The sequence below is a fragment of the Pectinophora gossypiella genome, chromosome 15 (assembly GCF_024362695.1).
Source record: "Pectinophora gossypiella chromosome 15, ilPecGoss1.1, whole genome shotgun sequence".
Lineage (NCBI taxonomy): Eukaryota > Metazoa > Arthropoda > Insecta > Lepidoptera > Gelechiidae > Pectinophora > Pectinophora gossypiella.
This window is the reverse complement of record NC_065418.1, coordinates 8,903,365-8,925,415: the sequence shown is the minus strand read 5'-3', so window position 1 is coordinate 8,925,415 and position 22,051 is coordinate 8,903,365. Positions and strand designations below refer to the sequence as shown.

Below are 22,051 nucleotides of genomic sequence, written 5' to 3'. Positions count from 1 at the left end.
ACAGTGGCTGCGTAGCTGTCACGCTTTTACATTTTTGAAAATTGTTACCTTTGTATTGAAAAAAATATCATTAAATCGCGGAGGTCCGTGTTCCTCTATGCATTAATTACAATAGTCATTACTTTGTAACTATCACAAATTGGTAATATTAGTAATATTTTAGGTACTATTAGTAAGACCATGATATTCCGTCATGTTAGACCGTGTTATTCTTTATTGTATGGTAGGTACTATGTAGTCACAATGTACTTGTCGGTGGCAACGTTTTTATTTACAGAGTCCAACGGTTAATATCCCCTCTGACGACGATGCAGTCAATTGTTTTAAGTAGAATGTTTCTCACGGCTAGTTGATACCACAACTCGCTATGCATTACCAACATTTTTATACAGTTTTAATAGTCGAATATACGGAGATACAGTATAAAAAAGTCGTTCGTTTCGGTTGACGACCTTGGTTGACGATTAATTCTTCCAAGACAAGTCAATAGGTTGCGTGCTGTGGCCTCGGCGTGACGTAACCGTGCCTTCGGATTCACAGTGGCCGCGCGACTCAACCTGCGCGGGCGACGTACCGTAAACAAATTCGAATTACGAACTGTTTTAAATCCCAGCCGTTTAAAAACCGAACTCCCAGTTTTATAAATTTAATGTGTCAAAGACACACAAGTGATTTGTAAACGATGTGTTGTTAAAATTGTATGGAATGCCATAATGGATTAGATTGTTTGTGTTCGCAACGGTGATCAACCGGGAACTTGTTTACATTTTATGGGTAAGTTTTTATGGCCATGTTCTATTGAATATACTAGTTAAACGCCATTTAACATCAAAATGCTCTAAGAGTGTTTTTTTATATTTTGTTAAAAGACTACATTAAAAGTTAGTTAAGTATTATAAAATCTACTGTCATTACATTACATAGGTACCTAGTAGCCTTTTTTGCATAAGTACTTGTAAGTTACGGAATATAATTTAATACCAACTCTGTGTGGGATGGAATGTTCTGGTCGTTAGTCAACAAATGCACTTTTGATGACAACAGACTTTATTTTAATTCCGAGTAACATAACATTAGCGGGTAAGAGAAACCTCTACCTGAAATCTAAACATAGCATAGCAGTCATCATATTATTTATTAAAAAGGAATTTGAAAAGGCAAAACTAGTTCAGAACGCCGGCAACGTGTTTGGAATATATTGGCGAGATTAACATTTTATACAACGATGATGTGATAGAGTAGCTGGTCGTATACCTTGACCACTGTTGGCAACCTCAACATTAAATTTATATTTTTAATACTATGACAACATTTGTCTGTCCACTTCCGTTTTTTTGTACTCCATGTTTTCATCTCAGGCTTATCCTCAGACAACCAGGGGCCTGTTTAATAAAACTTACAATTGTAAATTACAACGACAATTTGGTGTTCATTACGTAGCTAATATGAAACTGCAAAATATTCGTGATCACACACTCCGCAATGTACATCAAATTGTCATTGTAATTTACAATTGTAAGTTTTATTAAACTAGGAACTTTACACCCAAATTCTAACAACCACTTCACATTGAGTAATTCCCAGTAGGAACTGTAATGATGTGATCTCTATGGTGCACATGATCACATCATCCTGCCTGGCGCGTTATTCGTAATTTTTATGAGACGTCAGTTGACAGAAAGAGTGTTGATGGCGCTGTGCGCCGGGTACAAGGTTTGTTTCTATCCCCCTTTTTTATAATTAATATAATTATTGTAAATAACAAGAAGACCAGCAAAAACATGTTAAAGCGACTTCTTTGATTGACACGGTGCGACAGTACCTACTCAAATGATGCAGAAAAATAACAACATAATGTGCCAATGGAAACGTTAACTAGGATAGGCAACTCGAGCAGGAGGAAGCGCCAATTTATTTTTATTTCGTTCATTATACTTTCGTACATATAAATAAAAGGCCAGTGACCTCATACATAGTGCATTTTTAGTAATCCTCAAGAGCATTCAGAGTACTTCATCAGTCTTCATCTGCCACCCTTATTATACCTAAATGATATAAGTAGAGGTCTCCGGTACTTTAAACTCGAGAAACAATGATATGATATCACGATCGTTTGTCATACATACATACATAAACAGCCTATATACGTCCCACTGCTGGGCACAGGCCTCCCCTCAATCAACCGGAGGGGGTACGGAGCATACTCCACCACGCTGCTCCAATGCGGGTTGGTGGAGGTGTTTTTACGGCTAATAGCCGGGACCAACGGCTTAACGTGCCCTCCGAAGCACGGAATCTTCTTACTTTTTCGGACAATCAGGTGATTCAAGCCTGAAAAGTCCTTACCAAACAAAGGACAGTCTCACAAAGTGATTTCGACAATGTCCCCATCGGGAATCGAACCCGGACCTCCAGATCGTGAGCCTAACGCTCTAACCACTAGACCACGGAGGCTGTTCGGCTGATCGTTTGTCGACTTTTCTTTAATTAAAGTACTTTCTAAAATGTAAATAAGTAACTAGATACTGCACAGCTATTCGAAACTAAATAAAGGCATAGAAATAAAACGATAGTTAAGATTCTCAATATTCTCAGTAGTTAACGCAAAGTGAGGAGTTTCTTGAGAGTTGTCGAGTAATACTTGAAACGAGATGCTGTCGCTTGCAGCCGGTATAAAAAGTAAACCTAGCAGGAACATCCTGACGGAAATGTCGTCATTTTACCGATTTACTACATTCCTACATTCCTTTTACATTAGATATATCTTTTAAAATCTAGATAGGTTTCTAGAAAGCTAATCCATTAGGTAAGTATTCGGAAAGTAGGTACTGCTTATATTTATACGAGAGTCACAGTGTCCCAGCTACTAAGTAGGTACCCCTGGTTGGGCGTTTTTGGTAGGGGTGACTCTAAAGTCGATAGTAATATTGAGTATCCCTTATCCAGGGTTGATAAGGTCGGTCATCGAACTCAAAACCCGCAAGAGAGAAGAAGACTTTGTCTGTTTTTGTGTGTATGTATGTATCACACGGATCACACCTAAAATACTAAATCGTTTTGAATGTCAATGGGAATTTTATTGTAAAAAATATACGTAGTACGAAGTTGCGTGCAGAAAGGTAAAAAATGAGCAGTAAAACTTAGAGTCAGAATTATAAGTTTGAAATATAGCCTAATTAAAAACTAAAATGTTTTACAAATTCTAAAAACATCATTAACCAGTTAACTGAATTAATAAGTGTGTAATAAAACTCAGAAATCATACAAGATTTGTAGTAGAAAAGTACCTAATATTTTAAATACTAATAAAGACTTAGCTGTTGTCCAGTTTTAACCACTTCACCAATCTCTATGTATACATATAAATATGTATATACTTATATAAATACGTCATGCGAAAACCTTGAGAATTCCTTATTATTCTTTTTAAGTGACTTGTAGTCACGATTTAAAAGGTGCGCAAATCGTTACTCGTAAAAAATGATAACAAATACCGAATTTTATTTAACACCAGATTTCTTTTTATTTTTTTAATTATGTTAGGTACATATTTACATATATACTTCTATCCAATCTATATAAGGAATACCTTGGTCACGCCTTAACATGAGAACGACTGCGGATTTTATTCACCTTTTTTGACTTCACTTTGACTAAACTTCAGAATTCAGATTCTAATATTGTATTCAACAAAATAATAATATTATTTTACTTTTTGTTTGACAGATTTTGAAGTCGGTTTAATTTTAAATTAAATTACTTCTTTTCTAGTAATTCCTATCGTTTTATGAGGGATATAATCCTGACCACCTGAATTGCGAATATAGTTGTGAACTTATGTTATGACGTCATGAGTTTAAAGACAACAAACAACTGTCTGTGTGTGTGCAGACTGTGTAAAATACGTTATTTTAAAGAATAACAGACGAAATGAAGAACTAACAGGTGTAAATTGGCTCTTTAACATAATTTTATGGGCAGGTGCACGTTACGTAAACAACGACATTGGTATGCATTGGTGCAACTGTGCATCGTGACCAATTTATTCTTTCGTAGAATAAAATATTTTTCAAAGCGTTTTTTTTTTGAACGTTTAAAATAAAAAATGTTGTCATCAATATGATAAATAACTATACATAACATAAACATAACATAGATGTTATGTGTGTTGTGATATGTTATGTTATGTAAATAATTTTAAGTGTACTTAGTAAAAATCTAAAAATATTTTTTAAGTGAAATACAGGATTTTATCCCCGAAGTTAATTAAGATAAATTATTTTGGGTTGAAAGGTTTTCCCCATGAAATCTTTTATATAACAGAAATCAAGTACCAGAAAAAGAAAACTGTGTCATGTTTGCTAGTTTATTATCAACTTCTCACTTACGTTCTCCGAAGACTATATCAGACTCCTAGGTCAAGATACCCCCTACCCTAACATGGACAATAATATATCATTCAAAGAATCAAATCGTCATTAGAATCCTACACATTCCAGTACAAAAGATAAAAAAGAAGGCCGCACTAACGAGTGTCGAGGTTCAAATCAGTTGAAGTGTAAGCAATAAGTCCACACGCCCACGTAAGGGACCGAATTGGATAGCTCAGGGGCATTGCCTTTTGAATGGGCTAGTACACTTTCTTGACAATTTGGAACTTATAATTTTGTATGACATTAAAGAAGATACTTTCGTTTATTTTTGTATTTGTCTCATTCTTAGAATCGTACCTACACCTAATGGGTTATGAGTCAGAGGTGTAAATGATGAAGTGAATTTATTTGTTAAGATACCTACAGTCATGGTTCAGTCATTATGAAAACCTTAGTAACTTAAATCTCTATCTCTCTATCTTATATATCTTGGATATCCCAATGCAAGTTCTCAGTATTATTTAACCCGCGACGCAAAAACGACGGGGTGTTATAAGTTTGACGTGTGTGTGTAAATGTGTATGTGTCTGTCTGTGGCATCGTAGCTCCCAAACGGATAATCCGATTTTAATGCGGTTTTCTTTGTTTGAAAGGTATATCAATCGAGAGTGTTCTTAGCTATGTTTGGTGGAAATCGGTTCAGTTCTTCAAGGTTATCAGGTCGTTTGTTAAGTGTGATAGGAATGTTGACACGCTATTTTTTGCTTTTTATAGAGTTTAGCATGTTTTTGTCAACTGCGACAACGCTATTTTATGCAAAAAAAACTTATCACAGTTCCACTAAAACAGAAAGTAGTACCTACCTACCTACGTGTGTCTTTTGAATTCTATATTTGGAACAAAGAGCAACAGCGCATTTGCGCCTTACTATTGTGGTATAAGTAACTGCTCATTGATCTGTTATTGAGCGATTGCCTGTTGCATTCATAATGATATCGTCTATCAAACTAATGACACCATCTGTATTGACAATAGACAATGCAATCAATATGGTACGAAGAACATCTTTTCTTGCTAAGTAGGTCCTACAACTACACAAACAACAACAATATTCAACTTAACTGTGTTCTTGTCCTAGAGTGGTATTAATAAACTAATCTCAGCTTCGACACTGCGCTCCAGATCATGTCATTGTGACAGTTCTTATATAAAAACAGAGACTTGAGCATGTTCTTGAGGGCAGTCTCAGCTGAGATTAATGTATTAATACCACCCCTAGTGTTTAGTGATATCTTAGATTGATTCAGTTCTTTGCCAATACACACATACAAATATAATAGATTGATAGATATATAGATATTATGTGCATCATATATTCTAGGTGATAAACAGTATAGAACATTCAAAGTTCTTTTTAATCCTTGACCTAGCAAACCTTTAACCTTCATGAATCAGTTTACCGGGTTTTGCGGGTAGGAAGGTCAGACAGGTCGCTGCTGTAAGAAATCGGACCTGTCATATCTTCAGATTAGGTGAGCGGACCCCGTGAAAAATGAAACCAATAACGAGACGATGAATAGGTTTACCAGCTTTCTTCTCAAAAGAGAAGCGCCGCCGCACACTTGCGCCAATGAGTTATTAATTTATCATACTATTTTCACTAACACAGTTGACTTGACCCTTGATCATTATAGTTCAAAACAAATTCAAATTCAAAAATTTCTTTATTCAGTAGGTAACATAGTTACACTTTCAATCGTAAATTTTTACATAACGAGCGTCTCATCCGCCTAAAACTACTGCAGCTTCTCACAACCTGTATAGCCGGGGAAAAGAAGCTGCAAGATACCTCGGCACAGGGCCCTAGACGTTCTTTAAAAAAAAAATAGTCGGCGATACGGCTCACCTATCACATTAGTCTAATAGAAATCTCGGTGATCTGTGGGTACTTAGTTCATCATGCGATGAATGTACCTCTGACTACCCCAATTTCCAATATAGTCGTAGCGTGTGTTTTATGAGTAGGTAGTTTTATGAGCAAGTAGGTATAGATTATAATTATTTGTTCTTACTGCGTATTTACTACAAAAAAGTAAGTTTTCCTTGAAGCTATATCGGTCTCTGCATATGTTAGCAATGAGGCTTGACATCATTGCATTCAAATTCAATGTTCCTTGTAAACGACAATTGCGGCGCACTGAGAACATTCAATTTGTTAACAATACTAATAGCTAGTTTAAAGGAAAATATCGCTTTAAAGGTACCTACAATGGTGCTGATTCCTGTACACACCATCTAATTTTATTTTAAGTTATACCTGTCATTTTCTTATCCGCTGTAAAAAAAGGGACGGGAAAAAAGGGATTTATAGAACACAGGTCAAAGGCAGAAATTTAAAAAACCCTTCCAAAATTTTATATTAATGGAATTTCAATAGGCTGTTTATTTTTAGCGTGGGTACCCAGTTCATCTTGCGATAAATGTACCTCTGACTAGCTCAATTTGGATAATAGTCGTGAGCTTGTGTTATGTTATGATACTCTTTTTTTTTTGATGTTTAAAGCACGGAAGAGCTCACAATGATTGTTATTAAACGGTCACCCCTGGCTGATCGAATCATGAGATTACTTGATTGCTCATTTCCAATTTGGGCTCTTCATAAAGCATAATCATAGCTATAACATTTCAAGTCACGTAAAACAAAGACTATATCTCGTTCTTGATCATTCTTAGAGATACCAATATGGGCGCGACGTGGACCTCATACATAATTATTGAGCGCATTCCCGACATACATGTTCCTTACTACTACAACACCTACACTCACGCCTTATTAAGTACCCCTGGCCTTGGGTAGTCCACTGAGCCAACAGCCCTAACAATAACCTTTACAGTGCCCAGCGAACCGGAAAGACATTCACACCGGCATAAAATGAGCCCTGTTGATTAGCTATAAAAGTAGATTACCGAGGACCTTATTAAAGTGGATGTATTTGTTCTCATCACGCCAATTAGACGGGTGTGAATCCAAAATAACATATCGTGTATCGCTATCGGAGGTGGCAGTCGTGTGAAGACAGTGTTTGTGTTGACAATCAGTAGATGGAGCATTGGACCACATTGAACGAGAAACAATGGGTTTCACCGAGACATTAAGTTCTTGCCAACAATACCGCGGAGTAAATCCAATATGAGATAGGTAGGCCCGTCGACTTAAGACAAAGCTGTCAATTGTTACTCGTGTGGTATCACAGTATTGAGTAGACAAAGATGAAATAATTTTAAACTTTTTAACAATGTATGTCCCCGCAATGCAGCAGTGTGGTAGAATAGGTAACTATCTATGTGCCATGCCTCCTACGGTTGAATGAAGGGAGGCATGTGTCCTGCTGCGGCAAGCCTAGACTTCTATATTTGTACTTACTAAAATTGTAGCGTAACCCGTATTTGTATTTTTAAACATACTTAATCTCATTTGCACAAACCATCGTTATAGTTTAATAACTGACCCACGGTTTCTTACAATAGTGGTAAACAATTTATCATCCGCATCTTTCTATTTGTTACAGAATCACGAATGGGGTCAAGATGACAAGAAAGTTTCTCTTCTGTTTCCCCCTGCGACTGGGGAATATCATATTTGGTTATATTGTTATTGTAAGTGCTTTTCTCTTTACTTGTGAAAGTGTCTGCTTAAATGTATTTAGCAATGTACCTTTATTACTCTTGCTTTGATAAAAAATACAGGCGCTTTAAACGTGTATCATTGTCTTGTGTTTCAGATAGTTGCAATAGCAGTGATGGCATTTAATTTATACAAGCTTGGACTTGGAATTGTATCTGAAAAAACTGAAATCGACGAAAAATTTCGAAATTTCGAGAATGTCGACAGTATCTTTGGACAGAACAAAAAGGATCTTATAGCATTGATTGCTCTGGCGTACTACTCAAGTTACGTTGTTATTGCGTTTCTTCTATTTATATTTAGTGCTTTATTTACATGTGGAGCGTATCGAGTAAGTACCTATATCAATAAAAACTCCATCATATTCTTAAAATTATTAACTCATTCATGATACTTAACAGCAATCTGGCAGTAACAAAATCAACGCAAATAAGGAAGCTGGAAGTCTTGAATTCAACATAATACCTCTTAGAAACACTTAGCCTTTAAGAACTTTGAGGAAAGTGCAAGCTAATTTCACGTTCTACAGAGGAAATTAGGCTGTCAGACTAGACTTAACGTCATATCATGTTCAAGGCGAAAGTAAAATGAGCAAGTTCGTTGCTATATGTATACGTATTATATGAACATGCATGCAACGGGACTTTGTTGCAGCGTCTGTAACATTATAATAATAAAAGTAATCATAATATAACAATATATATTAGCATTATAATAGTAATCCTGACACCAGGGTTGATGAAGTTGGTACTCCACCTCACAAACCACACGATAGGAAATTAAATATTATATTTATTTCAGGCTCAGACTCATAGTACCTACATTACGATTAAAATTCAAAATGATAAAGTAAAATAAAAATATATAATATAAAATTCAAATTTAAAACTAAAATAATTGTATTTTAAAAATTCTAAAATGATTGTCGTCAGAGTCAGCTTTTAAAATTTAAGTTGTCATTCTGAATGCTGTGCAACACCATCAAGTGTCGTATAAACACGTTGTTTATCCTGTGCAAGATTGCAGACTGTCTGTTGTGAACGTCAATACATCGTTTTTTTTTTATGATGTGTCTGAGATGTGCTTTCTATTAGCCCATAGTATTCGACCTACCATAAAAGGTCGTCCATCGGACTAATCCCGACACTGTGTCAATTTCAGGCAAACAGCTGTTTGATAACGACGTTCTTCGGATACAGCTTCGTACATCTGTTCCTGTCCATCGGTCTGCTGGTGTGGGAGGCGCTCACTGCTGGCTGGATACAGCTCGGACTGATTGTAGCCTCCGATTGTGAGTATTCTACAGTACTTAAATTCGTAAGACCTGGAGAATAATAAGAATGTCTTTTTAAAATCCAAACTCATTGTTTAACTATCGTGACTGAAAATGTCGACCGCAGGAGATTATTGCATTATGGAATGCATTTATACTGGTCTGTGGACTGAATAAAAGACATAGAACTGTCAAGTTATCTTCCCGCGGGGTAAACTAACAGGAATTGTGTCTTTTGTAACGACGGATTTTCATTCAGACATTATAAGGGCGATGGGTTGATCATCTATCACCATACGGTTCATCATATCCATCTTCGGACTTCAGAAGTGCTACTGTTGTCTTCTGTTTACTTGTTATACTATCCACCCCAATATAAGTTACCGGCTTGAGGTCTTTCAACCAAAAGGGTGAACCAGCCCAACCTCCGAAAACACATTTTTCGGGTATGTGGGTTTCCTCACAATGTTTTCCATCACCGCTGAGCACATGATTATTTATGATCCAAACACGCATTCCGAAACAAATTCAAAAATAAACTATATATATAAACTAATAAATAAAATAAACATTCTTACAACTGGAGTACCCCGTCTTTTAACAAATGGTTATTAACTATTATTAGAAGCGTAAGTGTATACGGAAACTCACAACATATATAATAATAAATGTTGCTAAAGTTGACCGTAATTAGGGAAGTTAACTGGGTTAGTGCTCGTCCAAGCCGGCGAAGTTTGCGAATCCAGAAGGTCCCTAATTAAGATATTACAAAAGTTACAATCACATTAAATTCATGACTATATTAAGACATGCCATGTTTTTTGAATAAGGTTTTTGGAATATCCAGAAATCAGAAATCAGAATCATTTATTCAACGTAATTATCATGGATAAACTTGTTGAAGGTCAATGTAACATTTTTGAATTTACGTCATTTCGCAAGGTGTTATGGCTGAGGAGAAGAAATGACAAGAAACTGCAACAGCAACACATCTTTTAAAAACCAATGAGGATATACATTACAAGTTATTTAATAACTAGAGGAACACATTTAATACCAGACATTTTTATCATTTAGGTAGTCATTAATCTTATAATAAGCTTTTTTACATAAAGTAAGCTTCACGTGAGCTTTAAATTTATTTTCTGACAAATTTAAAATATTATCTGGTATTTTATTGTAAAAACGTATACATAACCCCAAAAAAGATGAATTTAATTTACTTAATCTAGAATTTTGAATAGCAATTTTATGTTTATTTCTTGTATTGTAAGTATGCCTTTCACAGTTTCTCGGAAGGAGAGATAAGTTTTTACGTACATACATAATGTTTTCATATATATATTGACTTGCGACCGTCATTATATTTATTTCTTTAAACAGCTCCCTCAAAGAGTCCCGACAACGCAGCTTATAAATAGCGCGAACTGCTCTTTTTTGAATGATGAAAATAGTTTCTACATCAGCGGCTCGACCCCACAGCAAAATACCGTAAGACATTATGCTGTGGAAGTAGCTGAAGTAGACAAGTCTAGCAGTGGGTACATCTGTGAGTTGTCGGATCCTTCTGACGGCATATGCTGCTGAACTTAGCTTGCCCGCTAGTGATACAATATGTGGGCCCCATTGAAGTTTTGAATCTACAGTAATTCCTAAGAAAACTGTGTGTTCAACAAAATCTAGTTTCTCGTCGTTAATTTTAATGTTATTATTTACTTTCTTTACGTTTGGTAGAACAAATTTAATACACTTCGTTTTCTTAGCATTTAGAACTAGGTTATTTACTGTAAACCAACTTAGAACCTGCGACACAGCGCTGTTTGCTTCGTCAAATTCCTCTAACTTTCTGTCGATTTTAAATATAAGAGAAGTGTCATCCGCGAACAGCACAATGTCAGCTTGGTTCTGTACTACATAAGGTAAATCATTTATGTACACTAAAAAAAGAAACGGACCCAAAATGGATCCTTGAGGAACTCCCATTTGAACATGAGAGCCCGAAGAAGTTGTACTATTGATTTGTACCTTTTGTATCCTACCACCTAGATATGAATTTAACAAACTGAGAGCTCCATTATTTAGTCCATAGTGCCTCAATTTCAAAAGCAAGGTCTCGTGATCCACGCAGTCGAACGCCTTAGACAAGTCACAGAATACTCCTACGGCATTCTGCGACTTCTCCCAAGCATCGAAAATGTGTCGAACAAATGTCACACTCGCGTCTGTTGTAGACCGACCCTTAGTAAAACCAAACTGCTGGCTGTGGAGTAAGTTATTTAAATTAAAATGACATAGCAGTTGGTCGAGAATAATTTCCTCGAAAATTTTACTAAGTACTGGTAGAATAGAAACCGGTCTATAATTCGTGGGGTCTGATTTTGTGCCCGATTTAAAAAGAGGTATAACTTTACTGATTTTCATTAAATTTGGAAAAGTACCATTTTCAACACTCATATTAAAAATGTAAGCTAGATATGGTGCTAAGATATCAATAACAGAGCTCATCAATTTGACAGACAATCCCCATAAATCTTTCGAGGTTTTAAGTTTCAGCTGTTTGAATACTTTAACAATACTACTCGGATCAACGCGTTTAAAATCAAATAATTTAGTGCAAGCAGTAACATCCTCGTTATTTTATATTGTCCAATAACCCGGCAGAATTAAGTTGACGGCACACGTCAAACGGATTACTTATGAGCGAGACGCATATTAAATCCCCCGTCATTCATTTAAAGTTAACCAGTTGTCAATCATCTATCCCTTTCCTTTTCGGCGGATAAGAAAATGCTAGGTATAACTTAAAATAAAATTAGGAGTTGTCTGTCGTTGAAATGACATCTTCGTGTATGTTTATGTCCTTTGTATATGTTGTTGTGCAATAAAGTATTATTGATTGATTGATTGATTGAAATGAAATGTGATCCTTATCACTCATCTATTCTAAGATACTTTATTTGCTATGAATTCATTCAAGTGCCTGAAAAGAGTATAATTTGTAAGTGAAATAGTTAATACACCACAATTGTAATGCCAAATACTAGTAAATGAATAATCATGTAACCACTTGCTAATGACCAGATATAATATTCCGGACAGGCAGACACATATAAGGTGTTAGTGACATCGTAACGAAAACTTTGAAGGATGATCTAGACCATAATTCTAATTTGATATCAAGTTGAATCTTCCGTCGCAAAAGTATGGAATGGAAAATAATTAAAAACAAAACACTAACACTTTCATGAATTTTCCGACAGGAAAATCCACTTGATCTACTCAGAATCATGGTCTGAATCATCCCCCTAACTATTTTCATTGTCTCAAGTTGTTTCAAGTCTCAAGCTTTTTTATCATTTTTTTGCTATATGGATGCTCGTAATCATTTACTTCCTATACATACTTTAGAAAATATCTTTTGAAATACAAAAAGATCATTTAGAATACAGAAATCCACACAAGCTGCGTCAAAGAACAACAACAAACAGCAATAAGCCATGTCAGGGGCTTTTGGTCGCTCAATAATAACCCTGACACCAGAGTTGATGAGGTTGGTAATTCACCTCACAACCCACACGATAGAAGAAGAAGCAATAAGCTTTGTCAACATTACTTACTCCAAAAGACCACGCCGAATCATCTCCAGCCAAACCTATCAAACTGTCAGCGTTCCTTTGCTGTATTGCCGGAGAGATGCGCTGAACCAGGAATAACCCAGATCTATGATCATGCCCACTTTCTCTCAAATGTAATGGTTGTAAATGTCCACAGTGCTCCTCGTAGTTTGCCTGTTCAGCGTCAAATACCTGATGGAAGCCATCCGGACCGGACACATGTACTGCCAACCCGGCGAGGTCTACTACAAGTACTAATTAAATATTATGAAATTCAACACTTCAAAAATATAATTTATTATACCCGTAACAATCAGTTAAAAAAATAAACGTGGCGGTGAAAATCTGAGCTAGCAATAACAGTCAGCCATACGCCGACCTACGATTATAAACTTTTATCGATATAAAGATCTCTGACTGTGACTTTTGAGTGTATCTAGTATGTGTTGTTTAATGAGACAACAAGAGTATTACTAAATTCACTCTACTAAACAGTACAAATCGTCATGAGTTTGTTAAATAGTAAAATAACCTGACTAAAATAACAATGTGACATGACGATTACTATCTTTATCAAACTACTTATTTATCTGCAGTTACTTATTATTTAATATACTTACCTAAAGAAAGTTCAAATCTTGGTAATTTATCAAAAATTCTATTTTTGATTCTGAGTAGTTCAATTCGTGTTGATATTGAAGGTTATGTGATTTGCTTAAGTCTATTATAAATATATTTTTGCTTAGATTGTCTAAGATATATAGAAAATTATAATTAAGAATTATTTAAATATTTTGCATTCTACGCACATGTTAAATAAGATAAAATAAAAATACTTCAAACACTTTGTCGTTTTATTTTTCGTCAAATAAATTAATGAATTAAACTAATGAAGGCCATTGTAAAAGGTACACAAGCAACAGATTCGAGGCACCCAAATACAATCGTGGCATTTTTACTATCTTACATCTAAGTACGTTTGAGTACTCGCAAACATTTCACGCATATCCATTCAAACTTAACAACAATCACAGTCATATATTAATTAAGTACTTATAATAAATAAATAAATAATTTAAATAAATTACGAATAAAGTCTATTGATATCTGTAATAGATATTTTGCATGTGTATTTGTTCAGGTATTGATTCACTGAGGTCTCTCCGCCGCCGGCGCCCGAGCATCATGGGCACGACCATGGCCATAGTAGCAGGAACCATACCCGCACCCACAGCCGCCAGTACCGTCGAACTATCAGGCGACACGTTCGAAACTATCTTTCTCTTAACCACTCTATTATAAACCGGCTTATGCTGCGTCCCTGCCGTACCTAAATCCTGCAACTTATCCATATCACGCTTCGATTCTTCTACAGTTTGGAAGCTCTTCTCCACCTCCAATAACCCTCCATGAGAAGTCGTCATGTTTGTATGCGCGTTGTCTACTGGCAACACTGTCAACGCTACCGCTTGGTGTGACGTCACGGACGGGTAATCCGTGCGGTCGTCGGAGGCAGCAGGGTTCAGTGACCTCTGACGCTTTTTATTCCGATATCCTTTTGTAGTTGAAAGTAATACCCACTGCCCATCGCCATAAGGAGGTCGCGATGAACGGTCGCTGTCAAAATCTGATGACCCCGCATATACCACTTGAGTAGGTCGACGAAGAGGTCGGTGCACTACCGCCTGATGTAAAGCTTCATACTCGTGAGGGAAATTAGAAGGACGATGATCAGTTACTACTGAATCTGATATTCCATAATATACTGAATCATCGGCAGGGTAACTTTCATGTGAATCGCAGTTAGGTCTGTGAGGACGCCTGCTTTCATCTGGAGACCATGTTGATGTAAAAGAACTTTGCTGGGGCTTTGCCCATGACGGTTTTGAAGGTATTTCCGCATCATAATCTATTGGTACGTGCAATTTGTTGTTAATATACTGTGGTCGGGGCATAGAAGTGGGAGTAGGTTTCTTTTGTGGGTAATTGTAACTGTTCCCCATTCCTTGGTAAGAATTGTAGGGATCGTCAGTAGGAAACCTATCTTGATCATCATTCCAAACAGTGGGTTTATGTTTCTTGATATTTGGCTTCCATTTCGATATCTTGCTGGTAGACCATGCCACTGGTTCCAATGTCACCCACCCATCTTTGTCATCATAGGGATGTTTGTGCTGTTTGACCTTCAGTCTGTTCCATGAAGTGTACACTTTTCCATTTCCATCATCATCCTCAGGTTCATCATTATTCAAGGATGAATAACGATCCGCTTTTAATTTGTCTTTTTTGAGTTTCGCCGCAAGTGCTGTTATTGCTTCTAGACGATCCTTGGAGAAATCGCGGTAATCTTTAACTTTATCTGTATCTAAAATATAGTCATCAAACTCTTTTTGTGGTCCTTCTTCCCCGTTAAACCCTTCTTGACACGACGGCCCGTAACACCGGGGGTTATTATCGTTAACGTCGTGAACTATGTGCGTCATTAAATTTTTCACTTCAATATCATCCTTATCCACGGCAATTTCTTCCCATCGATGTTGTGGCTCAGTTACGGGTCCAGCTTCGATAATGGTGATAGGTTGTTTTCCAGGCACATCCAACTGGTACGTCTTCACTTTCTCGTTGTATTTTTCGATTTGCGTCGGGTCATTAGGATCCGCGTAGGCCAATGCCAATGCGCAAAAGGTTACTAGTCGCACTGTCAGTTTCATCGTGGTAATTTCACTTTCGTCGGGTCGCGTGACGGCGCGCTGGCGAGGCGCGCGGAGACTGAACGCTGGCGCGGCAGCAGCCGGCTGATATAGTTTTGATTGTGATGCACAATAACCCTCCCTGCGCTCTAATGCAATGGTAATTTCAGTTCGGTCACGACGAATGAGCGAGATAATTATGTGGCGATTGTCGTTTGCCGGCGACTATCTTAATTGACTATCACGTCTCTCTCAAGCAGGGCCGTGACCCGCGCTCAGGTGAAACCGTTTTTCATTTTGTGAAATGTTTTCTCCGTGGATAATGGAGGAAAAGTTTCGCAGGCTCTTCGACAATTGCTTTTAGATTGTGATCTTTATGTTTGTTTATGACTTTATTTCGTGATTTTTTCACAAGATGTCAGAATCAGAAGTCTTTTTGAAGCTGTTCGGATTTTATTTTCCTAGTGACGGCTAATGCACGTTAGATGAGTAAAAATAGAGGATGCCGCGCTGTGTTTATGTTTAATTGTATCTCCTTTCCCCTTTACCTATCAATCGGATCGAAGCGCGACCCGAGGCGCCGCCTACTCCATTTCTCGGCGCGTCTGCTCTCTCTATAATCGACGTTATTATCCCTATCTCGTCTCGATCAACTCGCTCTAATTGCACCTGCACTTTTACCGGCCGATCTCGCTCCTGTTTGTCTCTTTATGTTATACTTACTTACAAGAATGACAATTTCGCGTGTATGACAAGCATAAATCCTGTAAGTAACTGTGCTAAACGGAAGCGTGTAAGTATATGTGCTACTTTTAATAAGATATCCATACAAAAGACATTGATAACTTCTTGGCTTAAAAAAATAAATAGAAAGAATTGAATTGCCGGTATAGACTATTCGATTACCTTAACAGACACAACAACAGCGTTCTTTTCTAAAAAATGATGTGGTCTGTCAGCAGCTTATTTAACACTCATTGAACACAGAGCTCGCGTAACAAACGTAATTTGCACGGAGAAAGGTAACGGACGAATGGTGATTGAAATTTTATTACGTTTCTTTTTATTTTATTTTGTTATATTGCAAAAACTTTGTAAACAATCTTATATGACGAACCGGATATAATTACATAATTACTAGACTAGTGAACTCGGAACTATTGTACGCATGTCTATTGTGTTTTGTAAAGAAAGATGTTTGTTTTCACAGGAACTATTTTGATGTTACGTGATATCTTTTATTAAACGTTGGCATTACAATATGGACGTTTAAAACTGCTTGTATGTAGGAAGTTTCTGGTCCATAAACTATTAACATAAAAAAGAAAAGATTTTGTTTTTTATAAATGTATTCCAGACAAGAGTAATCTCGTAAATTCCCGTATTTTATTACCATAGGGTAATATACACATTACGTGCATTAATTACATTATTATTAATAAATAAACATTACTTTTAAGACATCTATTGTGCCGATGCATGGTATGAACCAGTTTTATACAGCCGGTGATGTTAATTCTGGCTGGCAGACACAAAATTAATTTTATTTTTATAGTTCTAGAACTAGCTACATCTGTTTCTACACTACAGATGATATTTTTAGAGTTGTTAAAGGATGAGTTTCATGGGGGTCTAAAAAATAATTTTATATTTGCGTACCTACCTATATAAAAAAGTAAGTGCGCAATGCCAACAAATGTCTATAGAGCAACACGGACCTTAGCGGACCTGTCAATTAGTTTTTTAGATGAACTCCTTCAATGTGCTCCGGACCCAATGCCATTAATGTCATCGCAAAAATTATCCTAGAATCTTTTTTCTTTTTGCAAATATCGTCTTGGAACTTATGTATGTTTTAACTAGGCATTTTAAAAAACAAACAATTATATGATATTTTTACGGAGTCCCAATAATATTGACTTCCGGTGCTCTGAAACTCACAACAAGGTAAAGTAAAATTGCCTTTTGTACACCAGATTCGGTTATCGGTTACTTAGTTTTTTTTATTTCCCCCGGGGTTAGAGCCTTTAGCGCTCCGCATTTGTCCGGCCAAGTACTGAATGCAATATGTTAAAAGAAAATCCCCTGCAGTAGTACGTGGCCGGTCACGGTAGGCCCGCCGACCGGCGACACTTCTCTTCTCATTTAACGCCAGGTTCCTTTATGCTTTCTACAACGCCAAATGGATCTATCCACGGATTTCTAAATATATTTTCACTCGCACTTTTCATTTAAGTACTCGTTTGTTTTGAAAAGCGGCAACGTCTTCACCGATTATCGTAGAAGAGAAAATTCGCGTTTATTCATAATTTGACAAGTTCTATAAACGACGATCGTAAACATCAGAAATGTTACAAAAGCTAAATACAGGCAGTTTGAATATAAGCATTTGATTGATTTGCCATTTATCGATAGAAAGTTCCAAGTTGATAATGTTTAATCGGATAACGATAACACCGTCTCACGCGACAATGATGGCGGTACTTACCAAAAAAAAACATGAAATTGAGTCGAATAGTATGTTTTTTTTTTATCTTTAGGTAACGCTTACAATTTTGCGAGACATTCGTAGAGACATGACCACCCGCGAGACCCGGGATCATCGTCAATTACCTACATCTAAAGTGTCGAAAAATCAAATCAAACATCAGCCGTATACTCATAACAATTTATTCTTAAAATCTAAACGTATTATTCACAGTTGTATTACATTTATATGGAGCCATTCTCGACGATCCAGTTGGACAGGTACGCGACATCAGCGTAGACGCCAGGGTAGAAGGCATCGGCGCATCTGTAGCCCCAGGAGACAACTCCGACGAGGATATCACCCTGGTGGGCGAGGGGGCCACCAGAGTCGCCCTGGCAAGCGTCCTTGCCACCGACGTCGAGAATACCAGCGCACAGCATGGAGGCAGTCAAATCGGGCCAGTTCTGGAAACCGGGCTGTGTCTTCAGGAATGCGTAACGCTCAGCGCAGAGCTGGTGGTTGATGATGTTGACATCCACGTGCTGAAGCTGCTCCGGAGCGCTGCCGCCAGACTGAAATATTTAATTTTAGAGTTAAGAGAAAGTGTACGTCGTGCCTTATTGAGAAGTAAAAGAATAGATTGAAGTAAATTAAAATTAGAATTTTTTTATTAAAAGCCTAATCAATATATTTAATAGAAAAGGAGCATATCACTTTACGTAGGATTAACCCGCGTTTTCCCAGACGTAATTGCGAAGAACAGCTAGTAACCACACAAACTAGTTACCGAGAGGGTGCCCCATCCAAGAGTGGTGGTGACAGTTCCAGCAGGGACAATGTAGTTGGGTCCGGCGATGCGAGCCAGCTGCACTGAGGCAGAGATCGTAGCTGGAGTAGCCAGGTGGACGATAGCGACGTCATTTTCCAGAGACCCGGGCCGGTTGTAGCTCTCGTGGATCGTGAAGGAGTTCACGTTGTGGATGGTACCACCTGACGACGAGAAGGTGGAGCCCAGGCGCACACGCCAGGAGGAAGGAGAGTCACCGCTATGGGAAACAAATTTATTTATTTATTTATTTTTTAATAGATCACTTACAGCTATGCACATTATAACATACAGAACATAATTAAACAAAGTAAAATAGTACTTATATAAGCCAATTACAAGTGAACACAACCTTCATCATAAAAAAACAATATCTAGTCTGATGAGGCTAACTTCTCAGCAGCTTAAATCTCACTATTAATAACATTACATCATATTATTGCACTAGTTGGTACAAAAAACAAATAAAACTATACTAATACTAATTTAACTAAAAACTGGCGCTTTATATGTATATTCTCTTCATTTCATCATCATCAGCCGTACGACGCCCACTACTGGGCATAGGCCTCCCCCAAGGATCTCCACGACGATCGGTCCTGCGCTGCCCGCATCCAGCGGCATTCTTTTCATTTAATAAGATGTAATGGCATATTCGGATCTGTTTGCGTCAATGATACATAAATGTACACAACTAAGCGACGGCTTGTGGCCATTAGTGGCACATGTGTTACGCTGTTTACATAATGTCATTATTTTCAAAATGCATCCATATAATGCATCCATTCATAGAATGGACACCTATTGGGCGTAGAGGTCTAACAGGCCTAAGAAGCGTTGGACAGATGACCTGGATGCTTTTGAGGAAAAGTGAACAGAGATCACACGGATCGAAAAATTGTCCCAATAAGGCGCGGACTTTTCCCAGCAACGGGAGAAGTTCGGTAGCAAAACTAATAATAGAACTACTTCTACAAAAAAACTTTAGGCTAGGGAAAAAATATGCTTACGAGTAGCAGTGAGCAGCGGAGAGGATGGTTCTGGTGGTGATGAGGGAGCCACCGCAGGACGTGGACCAGAAGACGCCCCACACCAGGTACTGCATGTTGGAGATGTAGGGGTAGGTCTCCACGGTGGTGGGGCTTCCGCCCACGATGCGCTCATGCTGCCTCGGCAGAGCGCCGGGGATGGCGCTGCGTGCTATAGAGGACAGGAAATTCATGGTCAAATTTCAGACTTATCTGTCGTATGGGTTGTGAGGTGGATTACCAACCCCACCAACCCTGGTGTCAGGATTACTATTGAGCCGCCAAAGGCCCCTGACATGGCTCATGTAACGACCAACACCTTAACGTGCCTTTCGAACCACGGATCATTCTTACATTCGGACAATCAGGTGATCAGCCCGTAATGTCCTAACCAAACTAACGATCACAAAACGATTTTTGTGATATGTCCCCACCGGGATTTGAACCTGGAACCTCTAGATCGTGAGCCTAACATTCAAATCAAGACTATGACAAGACTAAGACTGTTAACAGACTGTCTAAATGTATCTGTGACTTTTTGTGTTGTTATGGGCAAACTGTTGTTTCCTGATTACTCTGGCAGGTATTTTTTATCTGTAATTACTAAATACAAAGAATTTATTAAAAAATAATCACAATAGTCAAGTCTTTAATCATTAAGGAAGAAGAATGGCCTGCCCGAAAAATCACTAAACAATTATCTTGCAAAATCACTCCCTTAACAACGCTATAGAATGAATAATAGCCATGAGTATTAATTTGGCTGTAAATTAATTACGAAATACCTTAGCTAAATAAAAATAAAACCTACCATAATATTAATTTTGTTGCTACTTATCATCAATAATAAGGTCCCTTTGGAATCTTCTGCAGTTAATGACGTTATAATTATTTTGGATTTTTTTTTTAAAGTAACTTTACATCAAACGGCCTATATTTTATTTAGAAGATATGAATGCATGGGATTAACTGTCCGAGAACTGGTATTAGGCAGCTAAATTACTCAATTGTATAATAATATTTTAACGTCTAGGGCCCTGTGCCGAGGTTTTTCTTGCAGCTTCTTTTCCCCGGCTATACAGGTTGTGAGATGCTGCAGTAGTTGTAGGCGGATGAGACGTTTGTTATGTAAAAATTGACGATTCAAAGTGTAACTATGTTACCTACTGAATAAAGATATTTTTAAATTTGAATTTAAACTAACTAACCGAGTAACCCAAGTTTAAAGTACTTACCCAGGGCGGCACCCACAAGGGCTAACAGAATAATAACACGCATCTTGATGAACTATGGGCTCACTGACACAAACTCAAATAAAAACACATTTAAATATTGAAAATTTATCTCTAATCTCACTGATTAACTTACTAAATTAATGGGCAAGTGTATATCGGACTTATTTTAAATCGGATTCCGTTGGATTTTTTACACATCGAACTTTAAATTAAATACCCCGACAGTCTGAGAGCACTTTAAATACCCCGACAGTCTGAGAGCACGCACATCATCGGGATGCGCACTATGGGCAATTCTCTCAGCATAGCTATGATGAAATCGACGGGAAATCGGCTTCTCGCCCTATAGATAGTCCATCTTCTTCTTCTTATCTAGCGCGACGTGTCCCACTGCGGGGAAAAGCCTCCTCCATTTCTTCTAAGACTCTCTGTGCTCCCTCCGGCCAGGCTTGCAGGAAATCATCCAAGTCATCTCCGCTTCGGTCTGCCACGCCTGCGTCTCTCTACTCGGAGTCCATCAATTTGTAAAATATTCCATATAATCCGCGGCATATAAGTTAAACAATGGCGGTCGTTTGCGTAGGCAGGCAGCAGTGTTTGCAAAAGTGATACATAAGTGTTACCTTTCAAAAGTATTGACTAAATAATTTAAGGAACCCCAAAATAAAAATAAGTAATATAATTATCAACTAGATAGACTATTGATAAAGTAACGACTGTAATTAATCATTGTAAAGAAAAATAATCCGGAATTAACAGATTAAATAACTAAACTAAACTGCTTCTTAAAACTACGTCATTAGTTCGATAGTAACGTTTTCTTACTCAATAATATTATTGTCAAGTATTCTACATAT

The 22,051-nt window shown here is 37.4% G+C and overlaps 3 protein-coding genes across 3 annotated transcripts; 1 reads left to right on the top strand and 2 right to left on the bottom strand.

Moving 5' to 3' along the window:
• The first annotated feature begins 360 nt into the window (after positions 1–360).
• LOC126373053 (uncharacterized) lies at positions 361–13,789 on the top strand. Its single transcript, XM_050019010.1, has 5 exons — positions 361–774; positions 7,943–8,030; positions 8,156–8,389; positions 9,220–9,349; positions 13,103–13,789. Exons 2-5 carry the CDS (start codon positions 7,962–7,964, stop codon positions 13,201–13,203), a joined length of 534 nt encoding a protein of 177 aa, XP_049874967.1. The 5' UTR covers positions 361–774; positions 7,943–7,961; the 3' UTR covers positions 13,204–13,789.
• A 2-nt stretch (positions 13,790–13,791) lies between these two features.
• On the bottom strand, positions 13,792–15,721 carry LOC126373050 (uncharacterized). The gene has a single exon (XM_050019006.1). It carries the CDS (start codon positions 15,654–15,656, stop codon positions 14,043–14,045), a length of 1,614 nt encoding a protein of 537 aa, XP_049874963.1. The 5' UTR covers positions 15,657–15,721; the 3' UTR covers positions 13,792–14,042.
• Positions 15,722–18,289: 2,568 nt separating this feature from the next.
• Positions 18,290–21,288, bottom strand: LOC126373052 (trypsin, alkaline C-like). The gene is made up of 4 exons (XM_050019009.1): positions 21,195–21,288; positions 19,942–20,131; positions 18,893–19,151; positions 18,290–18,677 (listed from the first exon to the last, which is right to left on the bottom strand). Exons 1-4 carry the CDS (start codon positions 21,235–21,237, stop codon positions 18,348–18,350), a joined length of 822 nt encoding a protein of 273 aa, XP_049874966.1. The 5' UTR covers positions 21,238–21,288; the 3' UTR covers positions 18,290–18,347.
• Between the last annotated feature and the right edge of the window lie 763 nt (positions 21,289–22,051).

Excerpts from the sequence above, each read along its gene's own strand:
- LOC126373052 (XM_050019009.1), bottom strand. The coding sequence starts at position 21,237 with ATGCGTGTTATTATTCTGTTAGCCCTTGTGGGTGCCGCCCTGG. Across the intron at positions 20,132-21,194 it reads CCTTGTGGGTGCCGCCCTGG|CACGCAGCGCCATCCCCGGC; the intron begins GTAAGTACTTTA and ends TGTCCTCTATAG. Across the intron at positions 18,678-18,892 it reads TTGGATGGGGCACCCTCTCG|TCTGGCGGCAGCGCTCCGGA; the intron begins GTAACTAGTTTG and ends TAAATATTTCAG.
- LOC126373053 (XM_050019010.1), top strand. The coding sequence starts at position 7,962 with ATGACAAGAAAGTTTCTCTTCTGTTTCCCCCTGCGACTGGGGAATATC. Across the intron at positions 8,390-9,219 it reads TTACATGTGGAGCGTATCGA|GCAAACAGCTGTTTGATAAC; the intron begins GTAAGTACCTAT and ends TGTCAATTTCAG. Across the intron at positions 9,350-13,102 it reads ACTGATTGTAGCCTCCGATT|TGCTCCTCGTAGTTTGCCTG; the intron begins GTGAGTATTCTA and ends AAATGTCCACAG.
- LOC126373050 (XM_050019006.1), bottom strand. The coding sequence starts at position 15,656 with ATGAAACTGACAGTGCGACTAGTAACCTTTTGCGCATTGGCATTGGCC.